The following is a 22854-nucleotide window of genomic DNA, read 5'->3' as shown; positions in this document are numbered from 1 at the left end:
TGGACTCCTTGGAATCGAGGGTGTTCTCCCTTCAGACAAACTGTAGGCTCTCAGATCCGCAGGTAAATTGCTGATGAACCACCAGTGATCGTCGCTTCGCTTTTGCAGGCTCATGGTGGCCTCCTTTGAGGCAGTACAGTTTGCCCGGTTCCATACCAGAGTCCCGCAGTAGGAGATTTAGTCAAAATGGGCCAAATCTCAGTTGTTCCTGGATCGCCAGATCCAGGTGAGCCAGTCAGAGACTCACTGATCTGGTGGTTGAGGTCCCCGGGGATTTAGTCAGGAAAATCTTTCCTACCTCTGAAGTGGACAGTGATCACAACGGACGCCAGCCTATCCGACTGGGGTGGAGTGATGGGGGTTCACTGGGCTCAGGGCCTCTGGTCAACGGAAGAATCCAGGTTGCCGATCAATCTGCTCGAATTGAGAGCGATCAGGCTGTGCCTATCCACATGATCAATGAGACTGAAAGGACGTCCGATCAGGATCCAATCAGACAACGCCACCACGGTGGCATACGTCAATCACCAAGGGGGAACAAGAAGCTCAGCCGCTGCTCGGGAGGTCGCTCACATACTTCGGTGGGCAGAGCAACATGTACCGGCCCTGTTGGCCATATACACTCCCGGAGTGGAAAACTAGCAGGCGGACTATCTGAGTCGCCAGATGCTGTACCCAGGAGAAAGGGCATTACATTCGGAGGTTTCAGGTCACTGTGCCTGAGGTGGGGCACACCAGACGTGGATCTTCTGGCCTCCCGTCTCAATCGGAAAGTGCCGAGATTCGTGTCCAGGACAAGAGATCTGTGGGCAGACGCGTCGGACGCGCTGGTGGCTCCGTGGGATCAGTACCAGCTGATCTACACCTTTCCTCCACTAAAACTGTTGCCACACCTGCTTCTCAGTGTAAAAGCCGAGGGGATCCCAGTAATACTGGTTGCCCCAGATTGGCCTTGGCGTCCTAGGTATGCAGATCTGGTGCGTCTGGTGGCAGACGCTCCCTGGCGACTGCCGTTTGTGGGACGACCTTCTGGGTTAAGGTCCGATTCTGCTTTACCATCGCGGGTTTAAACGGCATGGCTATTGAGAGCCAGGTGTTGAGGAACCGGGGTTTGTCGGAATTGGGGATCCCAACCATGTTGAGAGCACAAAAATCTTCCTCTCGGAAGATATACCACTGTACCTGGAAGGCCTATATCTCCATGTGTGGGTAGAAGGATGACATCCGCGCTCTTTTTCCATATCCAGGATCCTGCTGTTTCTTCAGCAAGGAGTATACCAGAAATTGGCATTGAGCACCATTAAAAAGCAAATTTCAGCTTTGGCTGTCTTTTTTTTTTTTTTTTTTTTTACAGCGACCCCTGGCGCCTCACTTGTTAGTGAGTTCCTTTGTTCAGGGGGTTCGTCGTGTAGTCCCTCCGCTGTGTCCATTGTTACCCCCTTGGGATTTGAACCTGGTGTTATCGGCACTTCAAAAACCGCCGTTTGAAAATACCAGGCCGATTCTCCTGTTGACTCATTCCCAGAAAGTGGTCTTTCTTGTGGCCATCGCATCGGCCAGGAGGGTTTCGGAACTGGCGGCCTTGTCTTGCAAGTCGCCCTATCTGGTTATCCTCAAGGATAAGGTGGTGTTGCGTCCGCAACCATCCTTTCTACCAAAGGTAGTCTTGGCTTTTCATATGAATGAGGACATTGTGTTGCCACCTCTGTGTTCTAAGCCGAAACATCCTAAGGAGGTGGCCCTTCACACTCTGGATGTGGCTTCAGGCTCTTAGGGTGTATTTGTCTGCCACGGCTCCCTTTCGGAAGTCAGACTCACTGTTTGTTTCGGTGGCTGGGCCAAAGAAAGGCATGACGGTCTCGTTGGCCACCATTTCCAGGTGGATCAGACAGATTGTAGTACAAGCCTACGCCTTGAAGGGGCAGGTGCCCCCCTTTCCGGTCACGGCCCACTCCACGAGGGCAATCGGAATATCTTGGGCTTTCCGACACCACGCATCTGTCGTTCAGGTGTGTAAGGTGGCGACTTGGTCGTCTGTCCACACGTTTACCAAATTTTACAGGGTAGACGTCAGTGCATTGGCTGATCCTTGTTTTGGCTGCAAAGTTTTGCAGGCGGCCGTGTAGTTGCAATTAAAAATGCAAAATATAGTTTTTCCTGGTGTTTTGATAAAACACAGTACTGTTTTTTTGGGGTGATCACTCCTGTTGAGGATACCCTGATTTTAATGCACTGTTGCATTACGTCCGCAGTTTTGGTGTGGTTTTTGGGTAATCATTCCTGTTGATGATACCCTGATTTTTGTGGTGGTTTTTCCACGCACTGTTTGGTGGGTAGAGTTTCACTAGTTCCCACTTGCCATGGTGGATGAATTTTTATGCTGTTTTCCCACCCCTCATTTGCCACTGCTTGGGGACGTCCCATTTTGTTAGAGAGGAGCTGTGTAGGTCGGTGAATATAAGAGAAAATAGGATTTTTTTGTACTCACTGTAAAATCCTTTTCTCTGTAATTCACCGACCCACACAGAACCCGCCCCTCCTTTTTTCTCTTTACGTTATACTGCTTGTTGACGTACTGAGTCTGCTAGGGCAGGCTGTGGGGGTTGTAGCCTAGGGACCGCCCCCTGGGCGGAACTAAAAGTTCTGAAGTGTTGTATTACAACTTGCCTAGTAATCTCCAGTGATAGGGCTTACAACCCATTTTCTTACAGAGAGGAGCTGTGTCGGTCGGTGAATTACAGAGAAAAGGATTTTACGGTGAGTACAAAAAATCCTATTTTTCTTGTTGCCTGGCTGTTTTTTTTTTTACCTTAAATTGTTCGCACTGTGCATCTTGGTACACCATGGCGCACGTGTGTTCACCAAAGTGCTCAGGCGTTTGTGGTTGTTTGGCAGCCATGGTGCACACAGCTTTGCCACAGGTGTTCTGCGCACTGAGCCGCACATGCGCTATAGCCTAATCTGGGCGCACGAAGATTCACATCATATGCAAAACGCTTATTTAAGCTGTTTATGCCAAGCATGTGGTGCTTCCAGAGGGCAGCTGTGGGACACAGAGCAAGCTCTGAACCAGGCATTTTCAGCAGTTCATTTCTCCTTACCCAGGTCACATGAGTCACCAGGTGTAGCTTGGCAGACTAAAGTGCTTAGCATGATTGTTGCATAGGGGCTTGGAGAGCCCCATTAAGGGGTCTCCCTTCTGGGGTATGTAAATACTAAACCCAGGTACTCCCTTTTTGCGGCTTGCAATGTCTTCAAAAAAGAGGAGCAGGGTTAACACTACAGGGAAAGCCACACCAATGTCATCAGTAGCTCCTAGTCATATCCCTGGTGTTGTATCCCCTGAGAGACCAGAGGCTTCTGGACTATCTGAGCCACTGCGCCTATCTGGTATTGTGCCTACAGTCAATGCTGCTGCTTCACTCTTCATAACCAGGGATGAACTGTCCTCAGCGCTAGCTGGGTTAGAGCACAAGATTGCTGGCATGATTGCCTGCATCCTGCAGGGTGGCGAGAAGCGTGACAGATCCCCCTCTCCTGAGCCTCCTAAATTGGAGCAGGAATGGGTTGAGGATAGGGAAGAGCTAAACAAGGATGCTGTGGAGGGCCTGGCAGATGAGTCTGCTTCTGAGCAATCTGGGCCAGAAGAGATCCAGTTGGTCTCTGCCTCTCAGTCGCAGAGGCCTTTGATCCAGACTCTTACTGAGATTGTTCATTATGCCTTTAAGTTGACTCCTACAGAGGTTTCTGAGCCCCTCTGGTCCTCTTTGGGGTCCCTGAGGCCTCCTCGGGCCGCAAAGGCTTTGCCCTTGCAACTACTGTTGGAACAGGCGGTGTATGCTGACTGGGAAAATCCTGATAGGATTTTTATTCCTCCTAAGGTTTTCCCTTTTTTATATACCGTGGAGCATACCAGCCGTAGATGCTGCAGCCTGTTCCTTAAACAGGAACTTAACTGGTTGATAACGCACAGGGCTTGAAGGACCCTGTTGACAAGAAACTGGAGCCATTATTAATGGCTTCCTTTTCTTTGGCCAGTTCAGCTGTTCAGCCAGCTGTCACAGCAATTGGAGTCTGCCAGTCCTTAAAGGATCAGGTCAGACGGCCTGACCGGCCTAACCAAGAGGATGATCCTGCTGAAAGCAAAGCAGATATACCTCGAGCGCTGTTTTTTGCTGTTGATGTCTTAAAGAATTCAATACAGCAGGTTTCTCGTTTTGGCTATCCTGTCTGTAAACATGCCCAGACATTTTTGGCTTAAGAACTGGTCAGCCGAGCTTCCTTTTAAGAAGTTATTGGCAGGGTTCCCCTTTCATGGGGAACGTTTGTTTAATGATGATATGGACAAGTATAGCCAAAAGATTTCCCAAAGGAAGAGTTCTCTACTCCCTGTGACGAGAGACCAGACGTCCCTCCTTTAAAACCTGAGACCACTTTCTCAGGTGTCCCAGCACCAAGGCAGTTCTGCTGCCAACATTGTGCTAGAGCCAGGAGTAAACCACAGGACTAGGGCCAGAAGAAACTCTGGGTCCAAAACTCTTCTAAACCTTTCACCAAGCCCCCCTTTTGATGGGATGCCCCCACTCTATCGGGTAGGGGGAATGCTGTTGCACTTTGCGTACATTTGGAGAACAGTGGTTCAGGATGAGTGGGTCACCTCGACAGTATCCTGGGGTTGTAAGCTGGGGGGGGGGGGGGAAGTCCCCCTCAGAGGTTTCTAAGATCCAGTGTCCCCTCAGATCCTCCAAAGAGAAACTTATTGTTTCAGGCACTAGACCAGTGATGGCGAACCTTGGCACCCCATTTGTTTTGGAACTACATTTCCCATGATGCTCATGCACTCTGCAGTGTAGTTGAGCATCATGGGAAATGTAGTTCCAAAACATCTGGGGTGCCAAGGTTTGCCATCACTGCACTAGACCATTTAGTGCATCAGGGAGTGATTATACAGGTTCCTGTATCCGAAAAGGGTGCAGGGTTTTATTCATTACTGTTTACGGTTCAAAAGCCAAATGGTGACACAAGGCCCATTTTAGATCTAAGAGCCCTAAACCAGTATCTATTAATTCAGTCCTTTCGGATGGAGTCTGTCCACTCAGTAGTAGCCTTGCTCCAGATGGGAGACATTCTCGTCTCCATCGATATCAGGGAACCGTATTTACACATACCTATCTTTTTATCCTCAGAGGTTCTGAGATTTGCAGTAGAGGAAGGTAATTTCCAGTTTGTGGCTTTGCTCTTCGGGCTTGCCACAGCACCCTGGGTGTTCACAAAAGTCCTAGCACCAGTATTGGGTCTTTTAAGGGCCCAGGGGATCTTGGTGCTCAGGTACCTGAATGACCTCCTACTCAGAGATTACTCACTATAGACTCTAGAACAGAGCATAGCCTGCACAGTGTGGTATTTAGAAAGCTTGGGCTGGGCCATAAATACCGAAAAGTCAGCCTTGAGACCAACTCAAAGTCTAAATTATTTAGGTCTGGTCCTAGATGCAGTGCAGGCAAGGGTATTTTTACCACCCGTAAGGATCTGTCCCCTGAAGGATCAGGTGCATCAGATAAGGGGCACCAGACAACCCTCCATCTCGCTCTGTATGAGTCTTCAAGGAAGGATGGTGTCCTCCTTCGAGGCAGGGCCCTATGCCCAGTTCCATTCCAGGCCTATACAACATTCCAGGCCTATACAACAAGATACAATTGGCCACTGCCGGCCAATTCATTTTCCGACTTGATCACACGGGCGAGCCAGGAGAAGCACCTGGAGGGCGACAAGAGTGGGGGGGGGGGGAACGTCCTGCCACCTGTAAAAACATTCAAGAGTCTAAACCGCTATGATTTTTATATGACAGGGAATCACGGCGCAGAAAAGAATGAGATCTGAATGATGCCTGCGGCTACAACTCCAGAACGTCATATGACGTCCACATAAGGAGAAGTTAAAGCTGTACTGGGAGTAATATGAGGTTGCCTAGTTGTCATTCTGCAGCTGGTGTTTTAAATAGCAACCTTCATATTTTTCTCAGTCTAGATTCTTCTTTTAAAATTGATATTCTACTTCTATAACTGTTGCTACCTATAGTTTGTCTAGTTGTGCCCATAATAAAAAGCTAGTGTATTGGTGAATAAGGGGTCACAGAACTTACATGCATAATAAAATAAAATAATGAAAATGAAATGATGCAAATTTATTGCAAATGAAACATGTTCACAAGCATGGATTTATCATACTAACAATAGTATGCTAACAATGATTTATAAATCCGTAACTTCATATATACTGTAAACTCTTGTGGAGAGACAATAAAAAGGTTGTTGGGATTTGAAGTATATGTTAATGTAAACTATACCATATCCCTGAATGTCACCACCAGGAGGCTGGCACCGCAGCCTCCATCTCTGCTACTTTTTTATCTGGGAACTGAAATTGTCCATTGCGCTTTCTCATAAAACCATTATAAACTAACCTGCCTCAAACATTTATCTGACATCTGAAAACATTTTGGAGCATTCTGGTTTCACACAGAACATCCCATAAATGGTACTATAAAAATTTTTTAATATATAATACAGCAACATGTATCTAGCTAGACTGAATACTCAGAACAATAGTTACATTTGTAAATAAAGTCTATCCCTGTGGTAACCTAGTCAACAAGTTGTCCCATGGCTTACAAAGTCTCTCTCAAATAAACACTGTAAGCAGAGTTGGCAGTGAAAGAAAGGGGCGTGCAAGGAACCTGTTTGTCCATCTCCTAGGCAGCAGACTACAGCCTGCCCCTACTAGTACACAGAAGAGCTGAGGAAGGTAAGCAGAGCCAGCTGACATTTGTTTCTGTACAGTATAAAGAACAACTACTACTGTCTAAAAAGTTTAATAGCAGAAGTTATGAAAAGTTTGCTAGTGGGATTTTTAAAACGTTCTGCATAAATGCATGTATCTATATGTATATATACAGTGCATACATTTAACTGCATATTTTAACTGTTTGAAAATGTGTTATTTTGTACTGTGATCATTCTGATAGTAATAACAAATATTCTCTAAGGAGTGCGAAAGTACTCATGATTGTGTATTGTGTTCTTTCTTCTTACAGGTCACTAAAGCTATAGTTGTATGAATGACTCCAGAATTTTTCTTGAATTCATCTAATTTTGCCTACATAAACTAGACATGACTAGTCCTCGACAGCTCAGTCCACACAGTGTTAAGCGGTGGCATCTGGAGAGTGTGGGGCTCCATGGAGGAGAGACATCAATGAAAGATAACATTCATTTTGATCAAACTGTGCTCACTCAGACACGCTTTAGTGCCTGGACACCAGTAGCAAGCAAATCTTTCAACAAACAGGTAAACATGCTGGATGCAAAACTGTTTGCATACAAGGGGCACTGAGATACTTCTTTTATAATGTAGAATTTGTGTTTTTTTTTCTTCGGTATACATCTCTAAAGGGGGTGGTTTAGTACAGCTATGTCTAAATAAGGGGCAGAGTTGAAGCCCAACCAGGGGTGGACTGGAACAAAAATTTGGCCCTGGACTTCATCATGACCGACCCACTTTAATTTTGAGTGTCCCCAACAGTGTCCCGACCAGGAGCCTCCTTCACATCAGAGTGTCCATCCTCTCCTCCCCCTCCCACATGTACTCACTGTTTTGAAGGCAGCTTTTCCTTCCTCTCTCCAGTCATGTGATAAGGGTAGAGAGAAAGGAAAGTCTGCTGGCTGTCTATCTCCCCATGCAGGCTGGGGGGAGCATAACGCCTAATGCTCTCTCCAGCAAGTGACAGAAGCAGCTCCTCCTGGCAGGAGTGAAATCACGATCACTCGTTGTCAGAGAGGAGCAGCTCCAGGACTGCACCTGACTGGCCCACTGAGCCATTCGTTCCACCGGGAAACTCCCGGTAGTCTCGATGGCCAGTCCATGCCTGAGCCCAACTCTGGAAACACTGAAAATCTTCCCTTGCAGCGGGGTTTAATCTTTACTGGATGGGGTGAGGTCAGTGTTAATTGGCAGCAAATTTTGATTTCGTTTTACTCTTAGTCGTAGGACTAAAATGGCATTTTAGTTTTAGTCCCATTTTAGTCTCATGCAATTGTTTTTAGTTTTAGTCGTAATTAGTCAACTAAATCTCCAGTACATTTTAGTTGACTAAAATGATTTTAGTCGACTAAAACTAATTTTAGTCATCTAAAATCTAACGGGTTTAGTTAAATAGTAATGCATTATTTAAACATGTCTCTACAATTTCCGAACTCCATTATATTACTGCTGGAGTGAAAAATTTAATGTTATTATTTATGGTATTGAGATATGAACATGCACTACAGACCAGTGTTAATTTTGACATCAAATTTCAATTTAGTTTTAGTCTTAGTCTTGACTAAAATGGCATTTTAGTTTTAGTCCCATTTTAGTTTTGCCGTTTTAGTTATCTCAATTGTTTTAGTTTTATGCCACGTACACATGAGTGGACTACCCGGCGGACAATCCGCCGGACTTTGCAGCGGAGGTCCGGCAAACTTTCTGAACGAGCTGACTTGCCCACATATGACCACACATGAACAGACTTTTCCGACGGAGGTCCGCCGGACTTTCCAAATGAACGGACTTGCCCACACATGGACTAAAGTTCATTTTGAACATGACTTCAGGTACGACAGGACTAGAGAAGGAAGTCTGTCACCGCCTCCATCGGTGAGATTGACACCTTGCTAGCCCCGTCGCCTGGTATGGGTTTTAAGGGTAACCCCTATGCCGAAAAACGTCATGGGGGTCCCCCCAAAGTCCATACCAGTTCCTTATCTGAGCACGCAGCCTGGCCGGTTAGGAAAGGAGGTGGGATTGAGTGGGCCGCACACCCCAAAGCACCTTGTCCCCATGTTGATGAGGACAAGGTCCTCTTCCCGACAACCCTGGCCATTGGTTGTCGGGGTCTGCGGGTAGGGGTACGATGTACCCCATACTCATTCACATAGGGTGGGGGGCTGGGAATTGTCCACCGGAAAGCCGAGTCCGGCGGACAATTTTGAGTCAAGTCTTCTTTCAAAGTCCACCAGATTTTTGGGAAGAAAAAGTCCGCTGGAGCCCACACGGTCGAATTGTCCGGCGGACCAGAGTCCGATCGTGTGTACGCGGCATTAGTCGTATTTTAGTTGACTAAAATGGTATCAACGAAATTAACACTGGGTGAGGTGGACTGCTTGTTTAGAATTTAGGAGAGTAAAAGTACCTTTACTTACCTGACACTCCTCACCCTTGCTCTGCTGGTGAAGTGCACCTTGGCTTCTCCACACCCAAGACAAGGCTATGGACCCTGCCTCTGTCCTAATGACGTTAGGACCTTAGACTGCTGAAGCTTTGGGAGAGAAGACACTGAAAGGACCCGTCAAAGAGCATTGATGATCAGGTAAGTAAATCTACTCTTCATGCCCCTAGACCTAAAGAACCGCTAACCCTTGCAGTGAGGACACATCTCCACTAAAGGGAGCATTTTTAAGTTTCCTGGACTTCAACTTTAAGTCTTGTCTTAATCAATGTGACTTGCACAGTTATCATGCACAGTGGTAAAGCTTAGTGATGACAAGGCCTCAGAGGAACCATCCTACATCTCAGCTGTGTGCTCAGGTTATAGGCATTCAGTCAGGGTTCTGGGTTCCTTAGAAACCTGAGCTTACTTGTGGTATGTTTTAATTGTAGAAACATTCATCAATTGGTAAAGGAAACAAATTGCAGTACAGAATAGCCATAGTTCTTCTCTGACAAGAATCAAGTCAGAAATAGCAACTACAATGAATAAGATACTCCTAGATATATTAAGCGGTGTAGAGAAAGGGATGCAATAATCCTTATGGTATATTTCTGATAAGAGTTTTGTATATACTTCTAATTTTTACAGCTGAACTCCAGGGAAAAGCAAATTGCTGATTTGCAGGTGGGCTGTCCCCACATTGTAAAGGTTACATGCTAGTTTAAGGCCAGGGGGCCACAAAAAGCGGTGTAATTTCCTTTAAGTCTCTAAGCCCTTGTACACACGGTTGGAGATTCCGACAACCAAATCCGTCGGATTTTGTCCGAAACTGTTGTATACACACGGTCGGACAAAGTTGTCGGAAAATCCGACGTGATGACGTTATTTCGTTACGACGGGACTACATTCACGCTAGTAGCCAATAGCTTTGGTGTAGAAATTTGATCTGAGCATGCGTGGCACTTTGTCCGATCGGAATTCTCTACACATGATCGGAGTATGTCCGATCTGAGCATTTTGTCGGAAAATTTTACCAACAAGTTGGAAAACTTGGTCCGTCGGGTACTCCGACGGAAACAGTCCGATGGAGACCACACACAGTCGGAATATCCAACAAAATGGTCGGATCAGACACATTCTGTCGGAATCTCCGACCGTGTGTACAAGAGCTAAGACAAGTCCCTGCAAAATCTCTGGTGGTCACAGGTTCTCTGATGTCAAGTTCAATGCAGGGCTCATAGTCCTCATAGGATACGAAAACACTCAGAGGTAGTCCACTGCTGGAGTGTAGGAGAATAGTAGAGTGCAGCTGGTAGTGGAGAGGGGGATTGGATGAGTAAAACTGGGTTTTGAGGCTCTCTGGACCTAAACTAACAAATAATCCAGGCAATGTGGTGGCAGCACCACTGCAAGAGAGCATTTTTCTTTTCTTCAGGGATGGTCTTTAATAAACACACACAGAAGATGCACAGGAAGAGGGAAGAGAGCGGAGTGTTGAGATCTCACTTGTGAGACTTCTAAGCGAAGTCCATTTATCTGTCCATGTTGTATGTTGCACTCATATTTAGCTTGTTTCAACTCCGGAGCAGGGGGCAATCCTATCCCCCATAGGCACTTCTGGCTCACATTACAGTGATCCCGAAGGAGGACAAGGATCCCACTGCCCCCCAGAGCTACCACCCCATTTCCCTTTTACATGTGGACATTAAAATTCTGGCAAAAATTTTAGCTAATCGGCTTAAACACCTTATGCCCAGAATTGTCCACCCAGACCAAACAGGCTTCATTGCAGGGGTGAAAGCCAGAGATAACTCCCTTAGGGCAATCCAAATCATCCACTGGGCTTGTACCCGACAGGATCCCCGACCCTATATAATACTATCCACAGACGCGGAAAAAGCTTTTGATCGTGTGTCGACTGGTCCTACTTGAAACCATTATTGGAGTCCCTTGGAATAGGGCCACGAATGCTGACATCAATCATGGCCCTCTATTCGACACCTTGCACGCAGGTTAAATGGTACTGTCTCACAAAGTTTTCCGATTAAAAATTGCATGAGGCAGGGGTGCCCCCTCTCGCCCTTTCTATTTGCCCTAGTGCTGGAACCACTGCTTTGCATGGTACGGGCCAACGGAGACATTAAGGGTCTACATAAGCTATCTACCTACGCCGACGATATCTTATTCCACTTCTCAGACCCCCTGATATCTTTGCCCAACTTGATGAAGGAAATCCAGCATTTTGGTTGACTCTCCAACTTTAAGATAAACTATACGAAATCAGAAATCCTACCCATCCAACTGACCTGCCCCTTAACAAACAGCCTCCAAACTGCCTTCCCTTTTACATGGGCCAAATCATCTAAAATATCTAGGCATACAACTCAGACTGCTTCGATACCTTGTACACTGCCAGCTACCCCCAGCTGCTTACTGCGGTTAAAAGAGACCTTTCACAATGGACGCAAACTGCTTTCACGTGGTTGGGATGGGTGAACCGCATAAAAATGAATATCCTGCCACTTATACTCTTCTTCCTCCAAATGATACCAATACCCTTACCTAGACTTTTTTTTTCATCGCATGTACAGCATGCTGTCCGAATTTGTATGGAATGCACGAAAACCCAGAATAGCCCTAAGGGTGCTGAAACGCCCAAAGTGTGAGGGTAGCTTTGGAGTCCCCAAAATACGGCACTACTATCAGGCCATGATCCTCCAGAGGATACTCAACTAGTGCTTCCACACCCACTCCAAGCTATGGGTCTCCTTAGAGAAGAGCTTGGCGGGCAGAAATTTAAGCGACACCCCCTAGCTAACCCGGGAATACAGGGGGCTATTTGATACAACCTCTCCACTGACAACACAGGTGCTCTCAGTCTGGGACAAGATCAACCTACTATAAAAAGAAAAAATAGCCCCTCCTCGTGGCCCTACTGGGTAGGTTCCTATGGTTTCCCCCAGGCGAACAAATGGATTTTTTTGGGCCATGGGTAGACAACGGCAACGCCAGTTGTGGTAAACTCATGAAGGATGATAAGCTTCTATCTTTTGACACCCTCCAAGCCAGACATCATGGCTCCCGCATGAATTTCTGGAGGTATAGACAAATTAACTTTTTTTACACACATGGCCACTCCATTAGCGACTCCTCCTCCATCACCTCGTTCAAACAACTCTTCGTAGATGACGAACCAATACCCCACATGGTGTCAGAATCGTATCGTCTGCTGGGCTCTGCTGTGCATAAACCTAAACACGCCTACATTCGGAGATGGTAAAGAGACTTCGGCCACAAACTCACGGAAACACAACTAACTCGCCTATATCAGCTCACTCATCCTCTATTGACTCCAAAACCCAGGAAACAAACTATAAGATACTGTCCCGCTAGTACCGGGTACCAACAGACTTGGCACGTTTCTACCCCTCTGGGTCTGAGGTTTGCTGGAGAGGATGTGGACACAGAGGCTCACTTATCCACATATGGGGGAATATCCCCTAATCATATGCTTTTGCCAATATAAGAAAAGCACACTGCCCCATTTACTAAATGCAGCACAGTGCCTGCTTCCAATTTACTGGAAGCAGCCCAGAATCCCTACCCAGGAAGAGTGGGTCAGAAGGGTGAATGACATCCGGGAGGCAGAGGAATGGATAACGACCTGCCGGGGCTCCAGGGACTGATTTACCAGTGTCTGGACACCCTGGTTTGAATGTTTCAGACCCGAGTCACATGCCCTCCAGCTTGGACACAGCTCTAATAGAACTGGCAGACCCATTCCTTAAAACCCGTAGGCATGTGAAAACCTAGAGGACAGGGATACAACTTTTTGCCATACAGCAGTTATCGGACTCCGGAGGACCACCATATCTTAACCAGATGGGATGTGCTCGGTGTGGGTGTGACGAAAGCTTCTTACAAGGTTCCAGGTATGACCTGATCATTCCCCCCCCCGTTCTTTTTTTCCCCCCTCTCCTGTTTTTTTGTTTTTTTTTTCTATCTCTTTTTTTCTCCTGTTCTCTTTCCTAAACCCCTTAGGAATGACACACATTTTCTGTTGCATGGATGCTTGTCCAGGATTTACTCAATATGATATTATTAGACCTGATGCCTCTACGCTCGCGTGGCAGGCTCCTTATTTAAGGGGGCGCTGTTTATCCCCACAGAGCTTAAAATATATTACTCTCTGGTGCACACGTGGGCGGGGGGAGGTTAACAGGACACTATGTTGGCCCCCTCCCTCCGCCGCAGCCGCGGGCCAGGGTTCTATACTTTCATTGAGGAATTGATAGCCCCCGTTGGCTTAACACACATAGTGAGGCTACCAAACCAAGGCCTATATGCATTAGCTGTCTCGCACACTTATCTCAGATATCCATGGGGACTGCACCCACTGCGACCTCCTTAGAACCTTTTTAGAGGATAGCCTTTCTGTTACCTTGCAAGATATTCCCAGGGTACTTCTTCCTTATACTATATACTTCTGTGTTCAATTCATTTGTATGCAAGGTTTATGCACAACGAGCCCACATGAGCCTGAGATTTTACCTTACGAATGTTGAACATGACATGTTATCTGTTTTTTGAAAAAATAAAGATTATCCAAATATTTAGCTTGTAACATGGTCAGAGTCTGTAGCTACTCACCTCCAAACCACCCCCTTATCTTGAAGATCGAGGTTCTTCTTGCAGAGCCTGTTATTATCTTTTTATTTCATGTGGCTGTGTAGAGATCTATGATTGGAGAGAATGCAAGTCCCATCTTCCACTGCAGCAGAGGAACTTGTAATTCTCAGTGGAGCATAAGTGCAATGAAGTCCAACCTCAGTACATATTTGCAGCTGGAGGAACAGTCTGAGGGAGCCTCAGCAGTTGCAATTCTTTGCAGGCTCCAGTTAGTGTTCTGTCTGAATGCTTACTTATGTTGCTTATGTTTGTTCTTTGTCTGCTTCTTTAGTCTTGTTTAGGGTATTCTATGTGAATTGCTGCTTGTGAACATTTTAGACATCATGTTGATTTACTAAAACTGGAGCACTGTGCATGGTGGCCAATCAGCGTCTGGCTTCAGCTGGTTCAATTAAGATTTGACAACAAAAACCTGGTGATGATTGGTTTCTATGCACCGCTGCACCAGATTTTGCACTCCCGTTTTAGTAAATTTCATCATATGCGTTTCTGCACCTGGCACTGAAAGAGACAGTACAATAGTCACGTGGATCCCCACCCAATAGTACAAATAAGGTCCTGTCTGGATATGAGGAAGGGAAGAACAGGGTGGGAGCCTGTGGTCAGATCAGGTTTACCACAACCACTGCACTGGAGGAGGGGTTAAAATAAAACACTGCACTTATATGTGCACTTTAGTGCACAACCAACATTTTCAATACATTTAAAAGTGCAACAGAGGTAGCATCCCTTGTTATTGCCTGATGTACAAGCTTCATACTGGTTCCAAGGCAACCTTCTGACTTGTAAATATGTAGATCAGGTGCTTCTCTCTTCTGTGGTTAGCAGGTAGTAAGACAATTGCGGCCTTCATTAGAAAATGATTTAGCCCAATTATATAGTCAACTTTAAAGGATAACTTCACTTTAGTAAAAAAAAAATTGCACTTTTTTACAAGTAAAAATGTGTATTTATCATTTTTCTTCTTAGGTGCCTGCAGAGCATTAAACCTGCAATCAGCAGTTCTGGGGTACAATGTCAGGCTCCCGCAGACTCTCAGTACAGCTGTCTGCCCGTACCTTAGATACAGGCAGACAGTTACTGAATAACAGGGAGAATCAATTAATTATGAGGATGCTCACCAGTGCCCTCGCAGTTTGAGGACTAGAAGCTATCTGTCTGCCGCGGTGGCGTTTGTTATCATTCACAGGACTCTGCGAATAAATAATGACGCTCAATGCTGTTTTTAAATTGGCACAGCGGGTGCCGGAAGAGGATCCCTTGAATATGGGTGCAACATGTTACTAAAAGGTGAACTTAGCCTTTACCAACCACCATGTTTTAGGATTCCTAAAGAAGATACTGAGGCCTATATAATATAAATATATGATTGTTTAAAAACACAGTTGTTCTTTAATATTCGGAAAAAGCAGCGGGCAGCTCATTCATTTGTATTTAACAAAAGGTGCTTGTGGGAGGGCCAGTTTGCATTTTTTGCACAAAACACATTAATCATATTTCAGTGAAAACCTACTTCGAATATCGTATTAATGTCATGTTTTGCAGAATTTACATAATTTCACTTTGACTTCTCTTTGTCTTTTGCATTCAAAGCTCTGTGTTCACTTCTACACTTCTCATTTTTATTTATTACAATTAATCGCAAATTTGCTAACAGCTCTTTCAGGAGAGAGTGAATCTTATAGGGCATTGGTATGACCTCTGGACGGACAAGCAGCGCAAACAGTTTCTCCATTCTATTTTAACTAGGAGCAGCAGATCACAACTAAAGTAAGTAAGGAAAAAACACACTGGCTCACCTAAAGAGAACCTTTGATCAAACAGGCAGATCTGAAAAATGGGCACTTTTAAGTGGGTTTCTGTCCATATTTCTGTTATTTTATTGGTGGATTATTCATCAGAGTCCCAGTGGCTTAGTGCAATTTACACTCTCTTTCTCTTAACAAGTATTAAGATACCAGCAACATTAGGGTGCACTGTCTTCAATGAGTTGGCCAATTCATAGACTTGCAGTGGGAGAAAAAATAAGTATATATTGATTGGTTTGTGCAAAAGTTATTTTTGGAATTTTTGTGGAATTTTTTTTATACTAGTAATATCGGTGATCTGTGATTTTTAGCGGTACTGCAACATTGCGATGGACAGATCGGAGACTTTTGATACTTTTGGGACCATTGCCATTTATACAGCGATCAGTGCTATAAAAGGGCACTGATTACTGTGTAAATGTCACTGGTAGGGAAGGGGTTAACACTAGGGGGCGATCAAGGGGTTAATTGTGTGTTCCCTCAGTGTGTTCTAACTGTGGGGGGATAGGATTGACTAGGAGAGGAGAGCCCTACTTAGTAGGAACAAACGATATGGCTCCTCTTCCCTGACAGTACAGGGGTTTGTATGTTTACACACACAAATCCCCATGCTGGTGCTCGTGCACGTGATCGCACCCACCGGCGGCACACACACACCCTTTGGTGGCCGCTAAAGGAATGGATGTACCCATACCGGATTTCGCCCAGGGGAGTCATTCTGCTGCAGTATATCTGCGTGAGCCAGTTGGGAACTGGTTAAGCAACACAGCTGACTACAGTGCATGGCATGTGCATTGTGACACGCTACAGTACAGGTGCATTGCTCACTACTGTACTGTGTTGGAGTTCCATACACAATAAATAGTATCGCAACACACCACATTTGAACACGTATTGGTGCATCTTGTAGTAGCATGCATTTGTTATGTTGATACACAGATGACTCTGGTGCTAGTGATCCTTTAGCTGTCAGTCATCAAAGTTGCCATCCACAGGATCGCTGAGAGGCTACCTGTGTGTCCCTATGGAGTTGCTCCCTCTTTAGCTGAGCCAGCAAGATGTCGCTTCCATCACTACCATGTTTGCCCAAAAATAAGCCTGGATCTTAACTAAATTTTGGCTACAAAAAAGACCCTAGGGCTTATTTTCAGGGGATGTCTTTATTAGTATCAGTATTTTGACATCATTTTAATCCCCCAAAAAATCTTGGTTAAAGTACTTTTAGGATTATGTAGTCTGTTTTGTGAAAGGATTGTGCTGGTATAGGGTGCAATGTGTCTCCCTTTGAGGCTGTTTTATGAGAAGTACCTTTTTTACTGTACCCCTGGGTGCTCATGTGACCTGCCTGAGCTTTTCTTCTCCGCTTCGAGATCCCCACTGATGTGAGCCTGCTCCGAGCACTGCAGAGGAAAGGGGCCACAGTCCTCAGCTGGGAGAAGACGGAAGAGCCAAGATCCCCACTGATGTGAGCCCGCTCTAAGCACTGCAGAGGGAGGGGGCACAGACGTCAGTCGTGAGGAGAGGACCTCCAGCGGGTCAGCTGCTTCTGTGGATGGGGTAGTTTGCACGATAGTTGCCGGAGTTGACACACTACACCCTCTGCCAGTGTGGTCGCATTACAAAGTGGATTACATTTTTTTTAAATTAACTTTACTAGGGCTTATTTTCAGGGTAGGGCTTATATTGCAGCCCTCCCCAATTATCACGCTAGGTCTTGTTTTCGGGGTAGGGCTTATTTTTGGGGAAACAAGGTAGCAATAAAGATTCAGCAGCTTTTGAGCCAACAAGGGATTTCATGGGGATACACAGGAAACCTTTTTTGGCAGTCCTTCCACTGGCGATTTGTTGATACTGCCAGAATCGCCTATGTGTCATGAGCCTATCAGCCTTACCGCAACATGATATTCTAGCCCTTAATGTATTTTCGAGAACGCATCACAAATAAAGTGATATTTATTTCTTTGGTTTAGAGATCTTTTACTGCCATTTCTTAAAATTTTCATTCCATGATTCATGTGTTTTTTTTTTTTTTTTTGTAGATTTGTTCAAGACTGGTTCACTGAAGAATGTCCTGTCACCAATTTAGACTTTACCACTGTGATTCCCAGGTTTCTGTCTTTGTATATTTTTTCCTTCCTGAATGCCCATGACTTATGTGTTGCTGGACGGGTCAGCTGGCACTGGAAGTTCCTCGCTGAGCAGGTACAGTTTGCGTTATCTGTGATATCCTGTCTTGATGCATTTTGTTAATTGAATGGGCATATCTTGAATATTAGACAGATTAGGCCATTTTAAACACGGACAGGGGAATTCATAAAGACTAGTGTTAAGTTTACCAAGTTTCTTTTAAGTTTAAGTTTCTTTTATTCATATTAAAAGTTCCAGGTTCATGGACATGATACACATACCTCTGTGAATCTGTCTGAAACTGACAGAACTGATGCAAGTCAAAAATGTAATTTAAAAAAACTTCTAGTAAAACATCCCTTTTACATAACTACTGTACAACCTAGTTGATCAGATTATGACTTCTCTCTGTGTTCACTGATATAAATTATACAGGACTGTCTGTGGATGCCCAAGTGCACGAAGTTTGGCTGGTTTTTGCCATACACTCCAGCAGACAATGAGTATGGTGCATGGAAAAGGCATTATATCTCCTGTGCCTGTAGCCTGGACTATCTCACTCCGAGGGAAGCTGCAGAGATATATGGTACTTTGAATGAGCCTAAGGAAGGAAAAGAGGAGCTGAAGGAAAAACTACAGGAAAAGTGGCTGCGCAAAATGCTTCGGGAAAGGCTGTCACTGCAAAAAAGTGAGCATTTGTGTACACTGGTTAGCAAACTCATGAAAATAAAATATGATGGTTAAATAAGCTGTATTTTGTAAAAGCAGTGACAAACATTTCTTTAGTTTATATAAGTGTAATGTAAAAAGTCTTTATTTTATAATGAAGTTATTTAGTATAGATTAAAGCCTAATGCCCTGTACACACAGTCAGACTTTCCGACGGAAAATGTGCGATCGGATTGTGTTGTCGGAAATTCTGATCGTGTGTGGGCTCCATCTGATTTTTTCCGTCTGAATTTCTGACACACAAAGTCTGACAACAAATTTCTGAATTTCTGACACACAACAAAATCCGATCGTTTAAATTCCGATCGTGTGTAGACAATTCAGACGGACAAAGTGCCACGCATGCTCAGAATAAATTAAGAGACCACAGCTATTGGCTACTGGCCCATTTATAATCCCAACGTAGGTGTTGTACGTCACCTTGTTAAAAACGATCGGATTTTCTGACAACTTTGTCCGACCGCGTGTATGCAAGACAAGTTTGGCACAAAATCCGTTGGAATGTCCGACCGTGTGTACAGGGCATAAGTGTCCCATCAATGAGATGAAGGGAGAGAAGCAGCAGAGAGAAGATGCTATGATATAATGGTTAATCCCAACAATCTAACTATCCAATGTTGGTATCATCCACCTCCTGGCATACCTATACACCTTCTAATCATAAACGCACTTAAAAATATGTGAATATGTAAAAGAAGAGGCCCAGAAAATTTTATATATTTTGATGTATGTTTGTAATTTCTTGTAAGGTTTTTAATTCTGACCCCTTTAAGGTAATTTCCTCTCACTTCTTGTCCATCAAATGCCTATATAAGAAATGAGGGAAGCAAGTTATCAATCAGACAGGAAAGCGCAGACCACATTAAAATATGAATTATGATTGAAGCTTATTTTTTACCTACTGTACTAAAACACATTTTTTTTTCCTGTTGGAGAGATTATCTGTCACTTCCTGTCCTGAATTAGGAGAACAACCCCCCAACAGAGAACAAAAATTGTAGTAGAAAATCTTACAAGGGCTTTAACTAATCTAAAACAAAATTAAAGTGGATGTAAACCCTCACATATACACAGTGAAGTGAACAGCCTCAGATGATACACAGAGATGAAACAAATCCTCCTACATATGTTTTACATGTATAGCTGCTGTCTTCAGCTTTATATATTCTTTATAAAGTAAACATTGTGTTAGAATTTTTACTTTCTCTTCCAGCAATAGTAGCGGAGTCTGAGCATACACTGTGTGACAGCTGATAGGAGGAAAGGCACACACCCTCACTCCACATAGGCAAAGGAACAAAGAAACTTGCAGAGGTTTGCTGTGAATAGACCAGCTCTCTGATAATCTATTTATAGCACCCACCCCAACACAAATTTCAGGCTGGTTTTATCTCAGTTGTCGGAATACTTGTCAGAAGTTATCATGCTGATAACACAATAACGGAGCAAAAATGGGCATATAAATGCCACCCATTGCTGCCAGTGATGCATCTGCCAGCCTATCCGAATTTAGGAAAATATTTAACATCTATTATATACATAGCAAAAGAGTTAATGTGCAATAGCCACCCATCTATATTACAAAATCTGTATTTGTATATTAATGGGATGTAAATAAAATGTTTACGTACCTTTTTTTTGACCGTTTTGCCTCACAAAGACCTAGTATCATTACAGGGTTGTGAAAAATAAAATAATAGTACCACTCAGCTTCTATTTTAAATAGCTTAGATATACAGTGCCTTAACAAAGTATTGATACCCCTTGAAACTTTCCACATTTTATCATGTTACAACCAAAAACTTAAATATATTTTATTGAGATTGTATGTGATAGACCAACATAAAGTGGCACATAATTGTGAAGTAGAAGGAAAATGATAATCGTTTTTCAAAATTATTATGAGTGTCTAAAAAGTGTGGTGTGCATTTGTATTCAGCGCACCATCCCCCCCCCCCCCAAGAGTCAATACTTTTTTGGGTATGTCTCTACCAGCTTTGCACATCTAGAGAGGGAAATTTGTGCCCATTCTTTTTTGCAAAATCGTTTAAGCGCTGTCAGATTGGATGAAGAGCGTCTGTGAACAGCAAATTTTGAAGTCTTGCCACAGATTCTCAATTGGATTTAGGTCTGGACTTTGGGCCATTCTAACACATGAATAATGTGTTGATCTAAACCAGGGGTCTCAAACTGGTGCCCCTCCAGCTGTTGCAAAACTACAAGTCCCATGAGGCATTGCAAAGCTGACAGTTCCAAGCATAACTCCCACAGGCAGAGGCATGATGGGACTTGTAGTTTTGCAACAGCTGGAGGGCCGCCAGTTTGAGACCCCTGACCTAAACCATTCCATTGTAGCTCTGGCTGTATGTTTAGGGTCATTGTCCTGGTGGAAGGTGAACCTCCGCCCCAGTCTCAAGTTGTTTACAAAATCAGGTTTGCTTCTAGGATTGCCCAGTTTTTGGCTCCATCCATCTTCCCATCAACTCTGACCAGCTTCCCTGTCCCTGCTGAAGAAAAGCATCCCCACAACATGTTATACGGTGTATTCAGGGTGTTGTGCAGTGTTAGTTTTCGGTCACACATACCGTTTTGCTTTTAGGCCAAAAAGTTAAATTTTGGTTTCATCTGACCAGAGCACCTTCTTCCACTTGTTTGCTGTGTCTCCCATGTGGCTTCTCGGTGGGGGAGGCTCAGACAGTGGAAGGTTTTTGTACTGTAATACAGTACTGTACTGTAATTTTGAACGTAATATGGTGTCATAATGGCTGCCTCGAGAAATATGTTAAAAATTAATACATTCTTTAAACTATTTACTTTTTATTTCTACATATTACAATACATTTTAAAACTTGGTAAATACCGTCACTGGAGTAGTGGGGAAAACTACGGGAGGTATGGTGTGCATACCTGCAGAAGCCTCCTGAACCTTCTATCATGGCTGAATCGCAAGACCTTCTGATAGGCATAGCTTCAACATTACCTGATAGTGCCAAAGCTTGCCTGCCCTTTCCTGCCCCACATATCCCTATTAGTGATGGTCCAACAGGGGAATAATAGGGTAGGAAACTGGCCAATGTTTGGCCCATGTGTACAGCAGCCTGTCCAACAGAGTCTGACCAATCGTCCGAGTTCTATCGAACAAGCATGGTGGAAAAACAGATGCTGATCAGCATCCGATCAACGCTCTGGCTGCTAGCACTGACTGGTGTGTTCTGGCCGGGGGGGGGGGGGGAGTACAGACACCTTCTTGCAAAATCCTCAGTGTGTACCAGGCTTTAGAACCATGCTACCACACTCTGTGGAAGTATTGGAGATTCTGTTGTCATAACATCTTGCCCCCCCCCCCCCCCCCCATGACATATTTAAAAAAAATGGTTTTATCTTACAGTCATTTTTAAGTGTATGGAGCTGCTACTTCCATTATGAAGAAAGACACATTTCCACTATCGTAAGGACAGCAGATTGTTAAATTAGAGCTAAAGAGATTTTTTTTTCTTTATTTTGACTAGAGTAAGGGAGGGGTTTTTCCCTCTGACAGTTTTTTGGCCTCTGCTCATTGGGGAGATTTTCTTTCACTTTTGGTGATAACAGTAATTGGGACAACTAGAGGGGGCAAATCTCCCCAATGAGTACAGACAGGAATGAAAAACAGACAGGTGTTCTAATACCTATCCACTCTCTTCATATCTAAAAACAGTTCTGCCTATCATTAACTAACCTAAACTAATTTAAACCATAAAATAATGAGCCAATGTTAATCACTGAAGACAGAATCTAAGGAGACCAGCAATTATTCCTTATGAACCAAACTGCATCTCTCTAGTCACTAGTATTGCGTGAACTTCCAGTAATAAAGTTGTCTATGAAAGCTGAAGCTAATAAAACCTATTCTGATTCTTGACAGCCCATGTATTGGAAGTACAGTTTTTGTTACAAGGCATGCTTCTATACATCAATCACCAGCATACTAATTCTTGATCTAAAGGTGCACTTACAGTATCTGTTAACATTTCCCCCCTTCAGTAATAATTACGTGTCTCAGAAGTATTTAAATATGGAGGTCTGTTTTTTGTTTTTTAGAAGAGCTCTTGAAAAACCGGCCACCTTGGATGAGTGGAGCTTGGAGATCAGCCGAGAACTCTAAAATAAGCTTAACACAGTCTATGAGTCTAACTGACCAGGCTTCAATGCAAGCAGCACTGTGGTTAATTAAGGTGAAATGAGAAAGGAAAAAAAAGATTTTTTTAATGGTTT

General features: G+C 44.2%; 1 protein-coding gene across 2 annotated transcripts in view; it reads left to right on the top strand.

Annotated features, from left to right (window-relative positions):
• The first annotated feature begins 5777 nt into the window (after positions 1-5777).
• ECT2L (epithelial cell transforming 2 like) overlaps positions 5778-22854 on the top strand; it is a 73139-nt gene continuing 56062 nt past the window's right edge. The window contains exons 1-6 of one of the 2 annotated variants that reach the window (XM_077486752.1): positions 5778-6804; positions 7094-7347; positions 15594-15706; positions 17784-17946; positions 18307-18559; positions 22681-22814. In XM_077486752.1, coding sequence (XP_077342878.1) covers positions 7171-7347; positions 15594-15706; positions 17784-17946; positions 18307-18559; positions 22681-22814 — 840 coding nt within the window. In that variant the 5' untranslated portion in view covers positions 5778-6804; positions 7094-7170. Of the gene's footprint in view, positions 6805-7093; positions 7348-15593; positions 15707-17783; positions 17947-18306; positions 18560-22680; positions 22815-22854 lie in introns of those variants that run through there. The other variant, XM_077486753.1, reaches the window with a different exon arrangement.

Source organism: Lithobates pipiens, unplaced genomic scaffold (genome assembly GCF_037356315.1).
Source record: "Lithobates pipiens isolate NorthernLeopardFrog02 unplaced genomic scaffold, aLitPip1_a1.2 Scaffold_18, whole genome shotgun sequence".
Taxonomy (NCBI): Eukaryota; Metazoa; Chordata; class Amphibia; order Anura; family Ranidae; genus Lithobates; species Lithobates pipiens.
The sequence above is the reverse complement of the archived record's forward strand: the minus strand, read 5'-3'. Positions and strand labels throughout refer to the sequence as shown.